We start from the raw sequence: 13685 nt of genomic DNA on the forward strand, positions 1-13685 counted from the left end.
TAATCAAAGCTCATACTGCATTCAATTAATCTGCAGTTACATATTCCTATAAAATCTGATATATAATCGTGTCTCGAATTCAAAATAACAGCTTTAAATATCCTTCTTGAAAATATTTCAGTAATAATATTTAACATCAAAGCCAGTAAAAGCAGATATTAAAGCTTATTTGCATTCAAATGTTGATTTGCAATGATAAATTTACAGTACATTGTATTATTTTTCAGCAAATATGATTCACAATAAAAAATAAAAATAAAAAGTCTCTGCAGATGCATCTAAGACCAGAAGAGGGTGTTCTCATATTACAGAGTCGTACAGAACAAAACTATGATCTCTCACTAGTGCAATTCCTGACAGTAGCTCAAGTTGCACATTTAAAAAAAAATAATAATAATAAAAGGTATGTCGAAACTTCTGATACACTAAGAAGGATTAAATAATCCTCTTGATCTTGATCTGGAGCTGTATGACCTACATATAAAGCATGAATTACTATAGTAGCCAAATACATAAGAATGCAAATAAAAACTAGGCTGCTTGAAAAATATATTTATCGAGAAGTGAACACATCTGAGTACACGTTATGGTCACTTAAACTAAATAAGTGTCTGTAATTATTTTCGGAAGAGGATAAAATTGCTTTCCAGGCAACACCTAGGCACACAATGAAAGGGGAAAGAAAGCATTACAAGCACGTTAACAAATGTAATCTTAACAGTGAACCTCTGTCAGTGAGGGCAGTTTTTTTCACCCATCCCCATTGTGTTCCCAACGAGCTTGTAGCAGCTTGCAGACATCCTGTGTCTCTCTTCAGTCAGTGAAACAAGATAGCTGACTGAAGCTGAAGCCATTGATGAGTTCATCATTCATTTCTTCATCAGATAAGACACTTAACATTTGTCTTTTATTAGCTCTAAATGTTTAGCCCAAAACAAACCGTATTTTTCTTTCCACCCATCCAGCCAGGACAGACAGGATCAAGACTGATCTTGATCATGATAAATATACATGTTTATAATAGATTTCTTTTATAGTGTAAAAACACATGATTAGTATGTCTTGCTCTGATTTCGAATTGCCGTTTCGGCGATCACATCTTGGGGAAAAAGTGATTTAAAGTGAATAAACAACAGAAACAGTTTAGTGTTGATACCTTAGCAATCAGAGATTTTACCAGTTTAATTCATACAAAAAAACTCAAAAATTTGTCTAAAATAAAGGGGAAAAAAAGTGAAGTATCATTCCCCAACCTGTGAAATAATGGGGTGACAATAAATAAACCAGCAGAAAAGGAATTCGGATATTTTCACAGATACATTCATCAGTCACTTTCGGACACGTGAGCTTTCAAGCACCACTTCCTATCGCCCTTGGCTGCCGTACTGTGGATCTCGGCTTCGTAATCCCTGGCCTTGGCCCTAAGTTTGGCAATGCTGCAATAGCGGAACTGCTCTGGACTTGTCTCTCCCGCCTGCTGTCTGGTCCCCTGGTGCAGTCTGTGTCCAGCGTTCTTCTCCTGTTTGCTGTCCCAGCATGGGACTTGGTCGCTGTCTGACTCCGTGCTCCTGCTAGATGGTGCTGGTTGTCTCGCCTCACTGTCATTATCCCCCGCACACATGTCTACAGTCTGGCCTTGAAGTTTCATCTGTCTGCGCATCTTCGCCCTGCGGTTCTGGAACCACACCTGTATCATTCAGACACATAAGTAAATGTGAGGGGCAACTTAGAATATCAGCGATTGATCTGAATTGAAATTACACAATACCACTTTTCCTTTTTTGATCCCGATACTGAAATTTTGATTCTCAATCCCAATATCCCAAATACATATCCTATATTGTCTTCATTAAAATAATAATAAGCTTTTTTTTTTTTTTTGCTTTGCTACTGAAGCACTTCACAGTGAACTCTCTACAATACAAAGTATTCAGGATACATATGTTATACTTTTTTTTTTTCCTTTGACATTTTTTTGCAGGATCTAATATCTAATATCTGATGTTTTGTCTGATATCTGGCGGGAAAAATTTAATGCATAGTGCCATCACTAGCAGAAACTGAGGTAATCAGTTTCACATTTTTCCAAAAAAGAAATGCTATTAAACTGATGAGCTAATTACCAAACTATCGATTTGCTGGACTTGACATTCCAAGAACAGACGAAAGAAACAGTGTTTTTATATCAGTCACAAAGTAGATTCCTTAATAATCGATAACAAAGAAAAAAGGTCATACCTGAACTCTAGCCTCGATTAAGTCCAGCCGGAGTGCCAGGGCCTCGCGCATGAACACATCGGGGTAGTGCGTGCTCTTGAAGGCCTTCTCCAGCTCTTCCAGCTGCCAGCTGCTGTAGTTGGCACGGGCGCGCCGCTGCTTGGCGGGCCGTGGCTCATCTGGAAGCATGTGGCCAATTAGGTGGATGCCAGTGGCTGACGGGGGGAACTAACAGCTCTGGATTGGCTAATTAGCGCTGCATTCATTAAGCTCTCTCTGGCGGACCCGCGTAATTGATTGTTAGTTACAAGCTGTTAGCTGATCCTTTGTAAACATTCAAGTCCCATTAAATGCCAAGGATGGCTATTATCAGAGAATAGGCCATCATCCTCAAATTACCTCTCATACTGTGAATTACACGTATATTATAAAAAAAGATAATGCCTAAATAACACCATAACACAATCTGCTTTACTGGGCAAAAGCAAACATAGTGTCTTTTCTAACAGAAGGGTGGATTTGTTTTGTTGTGACAGATAATATGCAGGAATGTGGAACATTAATACAACCATCAACAAAACTATGAATGAGACGCAGGCATTTTGATGACTCTTACCGGTGTCACTGGAAAGGCGAACCATAGAAGATGCCTGTGAGGCCAGCAGCAGAGCTTGTTTACACGGCTCAGGTTGTAGGTAGGCACGCAGGAACTCATAGCTAAGCAGTGGAGCAGGGATCAGAAGCTGAGGATGGCCCAGCCTGCTGGGGAAAGCAGGAAAGAACTGAGTCACTGGGGAGTGTAGAACTCCAGGGTTCAGAGACGAGAGGATCTGTCCAGAGCTGAACATCATGACCCACAAGGGAAAATTCAGTCTTTGAGTGACCTTTCAAGAACAGGCAGAAAAGCCAGAGCTGTAGATGTCTGAAGGTCAGGCTGTAGGATGTTCCTTTCTTGATGTGACGAGTTTCTGGAATGCAGGTCTTCATGTGAAATACAAATGAAGCTCTTATATGTTTCAAACAATCAATTAATTCTCAGGAAAAAAAAGTTAAAACATCATGCGATCTAAGAAGGCTTCCAGATCATGGATGAAGAGATGATCCGTGTTCTTCTCCAGGAAGGAGAAAAGTCACTCAAGTCAGATGTCAGATGTTAGACCTACTTTCCCAGGTGCCCCACCTTCTCGCCTTGTCACATGACTCACCTGTGACCACTAATGCATCTTGAACAGTTTTTGAAGGAAAACATTTGAAGGAGACAGGATTTCACCCTATGCTTCATTTAAGAGCAGAAAATGAGAACATCACTCTTCATCAGTGGTTCATCATGACACCTAATTCCTTCATGTGTAATAGAGAGGCCCAGCAATACTCCATTTGCAGAGTTCTTGTTTTTAGTATCTGGTCTTTTACAGGCAAGTTCAGGCACTAGTCAGCTTCTGTGTTGTCTATTAATGTGACAAATCAGACAGAAGGGACTGGAGTGTAACGAGGAAAAAAAAAAAAGGTAAAAAATAAGGTAAAAAAAAAAGGTTAAAAAAAACAAACAAAAAAAAAAAAAAAAACGCACTGTTCCTGCAATGTGAACTCTTAGACAGACATGTTGAGTCAAATGAACAAATCTTTTTTTTTTATTGATTTATTATTTTTTTTAAAGCAACATAAAATAAATTGGAAATTATAATTTATTTATTTATTTAAGTATCCAGACATTCTGAACAATATGAGTATTTCTTAGAAATAGGGCAATGAAGAAAATTCTATTAAAAATAGAAAAAAAAAAAAAAAAACAACACAAATAAAAAAAAATAAAAACACTTTCATTTTACTCCCCCTTATGTAGCCGTTCAGTAGGATTTTTGCACATTGTGCATATCTGGCACATTGCACTTCCTGTGTCTTACAATGCACATAATTTGAAAAAGAAAAGAAATGAAAGATCAGGGGGTTGGCAGCTGAGCAGCTTTCAGTAAGATCCCAGAGCTTTAGATAAAATCTCCAGCAGAAGCACAAACAGCTTCTGTTTACACAGTAAACACATCATCCTAATTGGCCCACATAATTGACATTCATTTACTAGCCCATTTACGGCATATGGCTGTTTGCATCGCTCTCATTTGCTCCTCTACACAACTGGAAAATAAGGGAGACGACCCTCGGGGAAGGTGCTGATGAGCTTCTGTAATCGAATGTGACTCAAAAATGAAATTTACAAAGAGACTCGGTCTGAAATGCAAGATTTGTTGGAGTGGCTGGGAATTCTGTCACTAAATGGAAGTGATTTACACCGCCTGTTTTGATTCAGGAACTGTCTGAGTGGGCGATCTTAATCAAAGCAGAGTCTTTACTGAAAGAAAGATCACCTGTCCAAATGAGAAGGAATCAAGGCTGGGCTGAAAACACATAAGACAAACAATAGAAAACAATTCTTTTCACAAAAGGGATTTCAACCGTGTTATTCACTATTAAACAGCTGATTTATTTGATACAAAAGCTGTACATGTGTCATTTACCTGACAAAATTCCAATTCTTCTTTACATTATAGTATTTCAATAAGAACGATGTGAATGATTGAAAACGGTGCAAAAGTCTGTTAGAAATCACATGCTTTTCTCAAATGCAAAAATTAGGATTATTATATTAAATGCAAGATTAACCATGAATTTATTATCAGTTTTTTTTTTACAAAAATGTACTTTATTTAATGTATAAATGTATTTAAATTTCTTAAATGAACATTACATTATGAAATATGATAAATGATAAGATTACAATAAATCAAATATATGACTAAATGTATTACATGACAATGTATTTTGTGCTTGAAACTCTTTTTGCTAGTTTTTGTTTTGCTAATTTAAAGCATTTACTGTTTTTTCTTTTAGAAAGAAGCTAAAATCTCTACAAGTCAACTGTTATGCTAATGAATTATATATTTATTTTTTTCCCCCATGAACAGAAAATACTCAAATTCAACTTTGAAAAATGCTTGCAAAGAGGGGTGTATAACTGTGTATTTGGATCTAGTCAATATGTCAGTTAGCTATTGTTATTGTTTTACAGTATAGACACATCAAATGCTCTTAAAAATAAGGAATTTTTTAATATGCTCTCAACTCAATTTCCAGCTAATACCAAGTTAAGCTTAACACTACCAGAGCTAAAATTTTAAATTAGCATTTTTTTTGGTCCAACTTAGGTCCATCCAAAAGCAGTCAAAATCATGCTAAAAACAGGAAGCAGATAACCAAGTGAACATCTAGCTGTTATTCAAAAAGGAATTGCAATCCATTGGCCACAGCTGCATGGCAGGTGCTGATGGACAGGCGATGAGTGCACTGTGATTGCTTGTTGGGGAACCAAACACAGGTGTGTCAATTAATCCACCGCAAATGTATTACCTCACACACACACACCTCTGCACAGTGTGCCGGTTGATCAGATCAGAGCTCAGAGAATACACAGAGCTGTCAACAGTCTCTGCGCTAACTGCTTTGGGCTTTGATCAGAACACAGCTGGTCAGAAGAAACAAAAGTCACTGGGTCACAAACAGCAACAAGGGTGAGACGTCTCTCCACACCTGGCCGGATGCCGAATATTCTCTCTGCACTGTCCACACTGGCGTTAACAGCCAGAATCTAATAACTGAGCTGCTGACACATAACTTTCAGTACTGTAGAATGACATGAATATTCTTTGATCAGATGGTTAACTGGCACATGTAGAATGCCAACAATCTCTCCGCCATTCACACAGACAAACTGTGTGTGTGTGTGTGTGTGTGTGTGTGAAGAATCAGTTCAGTAATAGCTCTTTGGTCACATGGTAAATAGAAGGATTCCAAGGACTTCTTACATCTAATGTTTGTTCTTTGGCTCTCACCCATTGAAGTGTGAGTGCAAACCAGAACAATAGAAAGGACTAGATAAACAATACAAGAAGTCCAGGAGACTCTGAAGGTCATCCAAGGAGGCACAGAGTACTATGGGCACAATTAGGATCAACAATTTGTGTATTAAATAAACATTAAAAACACGCACACATGTTGAGAAGCGGTTTGGTGTTCTACAAGAACTCTACCTCCTGAACCCTGCTATGTGATACCGGTGTGTGCAAACTGAAAACAAAAACAAGCGAACATGCATTGGTCGATATAAATTCCGCTCAGGCTAATCTCACTTGCTTTAATATAAAATCAGAATTAAAGCAAATCATCAAACTATACGATGGTAAATAGCTCTCCTAAACGCTTCAGCAACAGCAAACCATGGCACACTATTTGTTATGCTCTTCCATTCACGGCACCATTAACCGAACCCGAATGAGCTCGCGGCTGCGTCGAAGTGTGGCACGGATTCTCTTGATTGATCTATTTGTGAAGCCGGATCATAATTTAGTAAGGGCTAATTGCTTTCTGCAGCTCTAGGAAATGATTCATGCATTATGGGCCTGTCTGTTTCATGCAGGCTTACACAGCAGGGTCGAGCTGCAATATAGGAGAATAAATCGAGGGTAAAAAAAAAAAAGAAATTGGCTCTCCTTCGCTACTGTAAACCAAAATGAAAGCTCACTGATGTTGATTTTTTTGGTTGGTTTTTGTTTTAATTTATTACCAATAGATTTGCTGAATTTGATCTATTACTCAATCTTCCTGTTTTTCGAGTTGTGCTGTGGAGCGATCAGATTCCATGCTAGATGTGCCAGCACAGGACAGAGATGACACAGGGTTTTAGTGATGCGTAATGCCATTAATACTCATCAACGTGAGTGACATTTAAGCAAACAGAACGCCTGTACAGGCAGAAGATGACATGACCCTTACTTTGAGTCATGGGAAAGCGTGTTTTGAATTGTTTGCAGGCAAAAGGGAAAGCGAAGATAAAATCACAAGTTGAAGAGACGTGAAAAAGCAAGATGTATCATTTCAGCAACTGATTTAAGAATTAGACCTTTTACCACAGGTCACGTGAGCATTTTGAATTCACTTAAGCTTTTGTTTTTGTCTCGGTTTACACTGAAATAGATCTCTCCAGGTGAAGCTGAGGACACTGGCTAATGAAGCTGTTTAATGGATCTCCGAAGTGAATTTTTAATTACCACTGAGCTAAATACAGACGAAAGAAATAAACACAATGTTGGAATTGTGATCGGGTTTAGTGCATTCCCTACGTCTTTCCTCTCTCCCTGTGGTAATTGTATCTCCTTATAGTCGGCAGGGCTGATTGCTTTAGTCCCGGATCATTGGCACTGGGCTAAACCAGAGAGCCTGGGCTGCTTTTTCATGTCAAAACCTTCAAGGGAAGCATTTGCGATTTAACGGCAATCACACTTTATACTTCAAAGCCGTCAGAGGAAAAGGAAAAAGGCAGTCAACGTTCTCCTTTTTTCTATGCTATAGCCAGGTAGCAGTCATGCGTAAAGGAAGAGGAGATGATCTAAGGTGAAGGTGCTATTGAGGAGAAGACAGAGCCGACAGGTGTGCACCGGGCAGGTAGCAGCACATCACAGACTGTCCCTCTCAAAAAAATGGAGAAAACACAAGCAGTCCATTGAAATTAATGGTTCTGGGGGAAAAGATTTTCTACTTTGGAGCTTTTTCATTTTAATTGCATTGTCATTTTGGAGAGTTATTGATAACAGATATGTCAAAATTGAATGATGTTACAGTAGCTGCATTTGCAACTACACTGCAAATCTACATCTTTCTACCCAAGTGTGTATGTATATATATATATATATATATATATATATATATATATATATATATATATATATATATATATATATATATATATATTAATGAAAGAAAGAAAAGTCTTTTTTTTTTCCTCTGCTTTTAATTATAGGCCTGGCCACTAGCCGTCATGACACACATTCTTAAACCAGTGCTACTCTGCATACTACAGCCACTAAATCCGAACATAAAGATGACATTCTGAACAAACTTAAGGCTCACTCACTAATCATCAAGTCTGTTTGTGGCACATTAATATCTAAGCAGCTGCTTTTCCTGAGTAACCACACATCTGTCAGAAGGAAAAGCAATGTGTCAGTGAATCATCACAAAGTTCTCAGTAACACCTCCCCGCCCCAGCAGAACTGTCACTCAGCTCCGTTCCGCCCCAGTGCCAACCAGGCTGTGGAGAAAATGGCCCAGACCAAAAAAAAAAAAAAAAGCTGCTGAAACCCAGCTTCTAAATGCTGTTGGATTTAAAAAAAAAAAAGATTTGCTACACAACACCTTGCAGGTGCGTTAAATGCAGATCTGCTTAAGAAATGGTTTAGAAAAACTAAAGCTGTTATCATCAGATCGTCTGGTTAAAAATTGAGATTACAAATATTCTGTGTAAAGGCAACCTGGTGCAAGTGAAGACGCAAGAATGGAATGTGACTAAGTTTAGCAAAATGAAGTAGTTTTGAAAAGCTGCGTTCTGCCCCCTATAACTTTGCCTGATTTGCCATCACTAATCAAAACTATAATCTAATGGGAAGATTTGCCGCTTCGCAGCTCCAGGTTCCATGGGTCTATCTTGAGCTCGGGTTAATATTTGTGTGGAGTCTTACATGTTCTTCCTGTGTGTATGTGTGCATGTGTATGTGTTCCCTTGTTCCCGCAGACCTCCAAAAAATATGCCAGTAGGTGCACTGGCTATTCCTAATAGCACATAGATCTGAATAAGTGTGTGAATGTGTGTGAGGTGCCCTGTGTTAGACTGGTTTAAAAATGCTTTCTGCCTCAAACCAGTGTTCCAGTGACTATTTTTGCTAGGCTCTAATATGATCCCCATCTGCTTTAAAGCTTGATAAAGCTTTGATAAAGAACTCATTTAATATACACAAGCAGCAAAAGGTACACTAAATAATAGGCTAGATGTTTGTAAACATCTGACCATCACACCCATACATCAAAGAGCACATTAGTATAAAATGCCTTTGTATGCTGGATCATTGTTATTTCCCTAAGAAGAACTAATTGGTCCAAATCTGTTCCAACATGAGACATGACCGGAAATCACCGCCAGTAAACACCTTAAAAAGCAGATCTCACTGAAGGTCTTGTAGCTGAATGAACACAGATCCCTGTAGTCACACTCCAAAGTCTAGTAGAAAGCCTTTACAGAAGACTGCAGGATATTTTAACAGCAAATGGAAAATCAATGTGGAACAAGATGTTCAACAACTTTCATGGTGCAAGTGCCCACAAACTTTTGGTCATATAGTGTTTGATCTGGCAATTTGGATTTACCCTTTATTATTATTATTATTATTATTATTGTAAACTATCCCAGAGCATTTTTATTTGCCTGTTTGTTCGGGTTTTTTTGACTGACAGGATACAAGAAATAAGTCTGGAATGAGATATTCAACAAGAATGTATGGCTGTTGTGATCTGGTGACCAGTTTTGGCACTGAAATGTAAAAAAAAAAAAAAAAAGTGATAGTAAATAAGATGTTGGATATCTGATCAGAAGATTGAGAGTTCAAATCCTGCCATGCTGCCACTGTTGGGCTCTTAAGCAAACCCTCAACTGCATAGTTGTATAAATAACTAAGTTGCTCTGGATAAGCGCACCTGACAAATGCAGTAAATGTAAGTGCAAAAATAAATAAAGAGAGAGAGAAAAAAAAAAACAAAAAAAAAAACAGCACACTTACTGGTTCACTTGGCCAGGTTACAGTAAGATTAAAAAGAGAGTAAACCCAGGAGTATCACATCTCCAGCATGCGGGTGATTACTCGCTGACTAGTGTGGAGGAATGCTGTCGTGAATCATGACAATCACTACTGATGCAGCAGTCGGAGAGCTGTTTTAAAAAAAAATGTTCCTCTAAAGGTAAATACTTCACATTATGCAAAGAAAACCCCCACAGAGAACATACCACATGCTGATCTGGGTAAATATTTGATCAAACAGCAACATCAGAAATCAGACACCTTTACAATAATGTGTCCATAACATAATACTCAAATACTATGAATGTATTTAGACATTAAACATGTGATCAGATTCGAGTGTGTAAAAACTGGACTGACAATATTCCAATGCCAAAAGGTTTCTGGGAAATGAGTGATGACTGCAGGTATTTTGTAAATATCCTTGATCAATGATGACTCGCTTTGTTCGCAGTTCAAATCTCAGAAAGGTTGAAGGGAAAACATGCTGTAATGTTCTCCAAGAGTCTTACATTCACCCAGCAAGTAATCCAGGATATGTTCTGCTGCTGAGCATGCACACAATTTATTTCTGGCTTCAGGTTTACCAATAAATTCCTTAGTCACTTATGACAAGCTGAAAAGGAGAGCCAGGAATATGCTAGAGGTGAAGGAGGTGTGCGGAGCGAGAGACGGCTCGGCTTTCACCTGTATCCGCAGTTGCCGGTATGGTACGGGCTTGTCGCACTCTTCTATCCCCTTCGTGCTGCACTGCACATTGGAGCGCCCCACTGTAAACAAACACCTTCTCATCCGCTCAGGCTTCCTGCTAAAAAGCCCCTATAAGCTCGTCTCATTTGCTGAAGGGAGTGTGTGTGTGTGTGTGTATATATATATATATATATATATATATATATATATATATATATATATATATATATATATATATATATATATATATATATATATATATATATATAACAAGAGAGTGTATAATCAATTACAGACATGGTTCATAGAGCTGCATATAACCTGAGCTCACCAGCATGATCTTCATCCAGTTCCCTTCAAACGGACAAAGAGGTTTTTCAGATGAAGTGACACCAGCCAAAAACAACTCACACTTTCATGGCAAATTGGCTTCCATTAGAGCAGTGTAGCATGGCAGAAATTTTTCGTCAGGGACGCAAATATGGGGGAGAGCCAAGAAAACTTGAGCGTGACTCATTTGGAAGCATTCAGTAGGAGTTCATCGCCCTTCTGTGCTGTTCTTCAAACAATAGACCGAAATAAACTGTGATCTCATAAATGTCGCTGAAAATATGATCTCGTTGAACCGTCTCCAGGTCTGCAAACAAGAAGAACTTTTTTTCCTCTTTTTTTTTTGTTTATTATTCAAAGTATTCTACAAAGAAATAATGACAGAAAACAAACACACCTCATTCATATATAACCTATAAGAATACATGGAAAACAAATGAACATTTTGAAACGTTGATGTTAATCTGTTTTTTTTTTTTTTTTTTTTATTTTAACTGCACGACCTTCAGGTTTAAGGCAGCTAAAAATCAAACCTCAAATAACAAAGGCTATGTTGTGGCCTCCATGTGCAGGACCTTCATGGATTCTGCGATCATAGAGCTGGTGTCTATCTGGCCATAGATCCCAACTAAGAATGCTTTATGGAGCAGAATATCAGCATGTTCTACAGAGGAAAGAACAAAAAAGCACATGAGAACACCAAAGGTTTAGTTATTGTGATATTAAAGGAACATGGAACATATTTCATAGAAGCCAGAATATATATCTATAAAAACTTTAACCTTTGGACCTCCACACTAAGTTGTTTATTTCTCTTTTTTGAGAGAATAACATTGCAAGGATATTACCTTGGCAGAGGAGAACATATTCTGGAAGGTTCCTTAGGGTTGTTTGGATAACGTCATAGTTCCCACTGCCCATGCAGTACATAAAGGTGGGCAGGAAGTCTGACGCCAGGCTATATGTAAACAAGCGACAAAACAATGATGACTATTTTCAGACATTAATTGTTGAGTTGTAACAGAGTCACGATTAGTCACAGTGTATGAACAGACAATTACATAAAATAAATAAATAAATAAATAAATAAATACTGATTAAAATGTAGGTCTGCATTTTATTGCTCAGCATGCCTTTTTCCCCCTCACAGCCTCTCTTTCAGCTGACAATCACAATGAATCACAATGTAATGAATAATGACAAAGGCCTTCATTTATTGAGCTGGATCCAAATGGATTTATGCGTATGTCACTTGCACGAGACATTTGGTATTCATGAAAATCCAGTAAATTCAGGAAAAAACATTGATCTCTATTACTGCAGTGTTAATTTACACATAAGGAGACTAACTTACTTAAATTGTGACTTTAGATTATATGATTTGCATGGATTCCTGCACTTTTAGACCTGCAACAGCCTCTCGAGTTTAAAAGGTTTACTTTGCATATTATGTTTACAGAGTTTAGCACACATCCTTATCCAGAGTGACTTCTAGAATTTAGCAGAAGCACATCGTCCTGCTAGTTCACTAAATAAGGGAGTAAGAGACCTATTAACACTTTATAATATTACGGACATTAATTGAAGGATATACATTTTTTTTTGGTAAAAATTACCACAACACAAAAACCCATCAATAAAGACAATATCCATTTATTTAAAAAAAGTAAAAAAAATAAATAAAAATTAAATAAATAATTTTTTTTTTTTTTTTTAAAGGGGGGGGGTGGAAATAAAGAGAGGCTGGGACGATCTGTATGAGCAGAGAGTCATAAGCTGATAAAAGATTCAGCACTTGCTTATTATTAACTACATTCTATATAATGGCTTAGAAGTGAGTCGAATTAACTCCCACTTTTGTCTTTTCTCTTTACTCTGCTTATTGCGTGCTTCCAGACCTTTTATGGAGTTTTGTAGGCATCACTACAGGCTTTGCACTTTACAGCTGATCAACATACATATACAAGTATAAAGGAAATTATTGTTTCTAAAGCTTTTGATTGTGTTTTGAAGATTTCTAAAGTCTATTTTCGATTGCACTAATTTTAAACAAAGAGGAATAATATAATTATGACAGTTGCAAATACATCTATCTCTAGGTTTTTAGTCCGACCTCAAATGTATTTATTTTACAGACTGCAGGTGCACCCCCAGGAAATATATATATATATATATCCTGTCTGAACTGACACACTGTTCAAAATTCTGTTACATCCTAAGGGGAAAAGAGGTTTGCTTCAAGATAAAAACATTCCACAAAGCAAACTGCTATTGTCTCTGGCCAAAAGTATTGGCCAAGTATAAATAAATAACAATAAAATACAGACAGATGTTTAAACAGACTTGCCAAATGAGCAATGCTTTTCTGGGGGTTTAGGTTTTGATTTTCAAATATGCAAGAATGTGCAAAGAAGCTTTTATGGAAACATTTTCTATATGTATCTCTGTGTTTTTTTGTGTTTTTTTTTAAGGTCGATTAATAATATACTACAATAAATGGTCATTGTTACATAATATGCAAGCTACCATACCATAGACACTAATCCCTAACATCACATAGAGTGGTGTGAAAAAGTGTTTGCCCCCTTCCTGATTTCTTATTTATTTGCATGTTTGTCACACTTTAATGTTTCAGATCAAACTAATTTAAATATTAGTAAAAGATAACACCACATACAGTTTTTAAATTAAGGTTTTTATTATTGAGGGAAAACAATATTTAAAAAAAATTATAATTAAAATAAAAAAAAAGTGTCTGCCCCCAGCTTCCTG

General features: G+C 37.3%; 2 protein-coding genes across 10 annotated transcripts in view; both read right to left on the reverse strand.

The window, feature by feature from the left end:
• Positions 1-540: 540 nt before the first annotated feature.
• On the reverse strand, positions 541-3550 carry LOC310716588 (uncharacterized protein). Its single transcript, XM_083523876.1, has 3 exons — positions 2834-3550; positions 2239-2396; positions 541-1687 (listed from the first exon to the last, which is right to left on the reverse strand). Exons 1-3 carry the CDS (start codon positions 3066-3068, stop codon positions 1325-1327), a joined length of 756 nt encoding a protein of 251 aa, XP_083380002.1. The 5' UTR covers positions 3069-3550; the 3' UTR covers positions 541-1324.
• A 7816-nt stretch (positions 3551-11366) lies between these two features.
• Positions 11367-13685, reverse strand: part of ints1 (integrator complex subunit 1) — a 36040-nt gene continuing 33721 nt past the window's right edge. For 8 of the 9 annotated variants that reach the window (XM_083524251.1, XM_083524249.1, XM_083524247.1 and 5 more), the window contains exons 47-48: positions 11762-11871; positions 11367-11577 (exon numbers count right to left, since the gene is read on the reverse strand). In XM_083524251.1, the coding sequence (XP_083380377.1) occupies positions 11462-11577; positions 11762-11871 (226 nt within the window). In that variant the 3' untranslated portion in view covers positions 11367-11461. Of the gene's footprint in view, positions 11578-11761; positions 11872-12508; positions 13679-13685 lie in introns of those variants that run through there. The other variant, XR_014530680.1, reaches the window with a different exon arrangement.

This window comes from Silurus aristotelis, assembly GCF_946808225.1.
Source record: "Silurus aristotelis genome assembly, chromosome: 21".
Lineage (NCBI taxonomy): Eukaryota > Metazoa > Chordata > Actinopteri > Siluriformes > Siluridae > Silurus > Silurus aristotelis.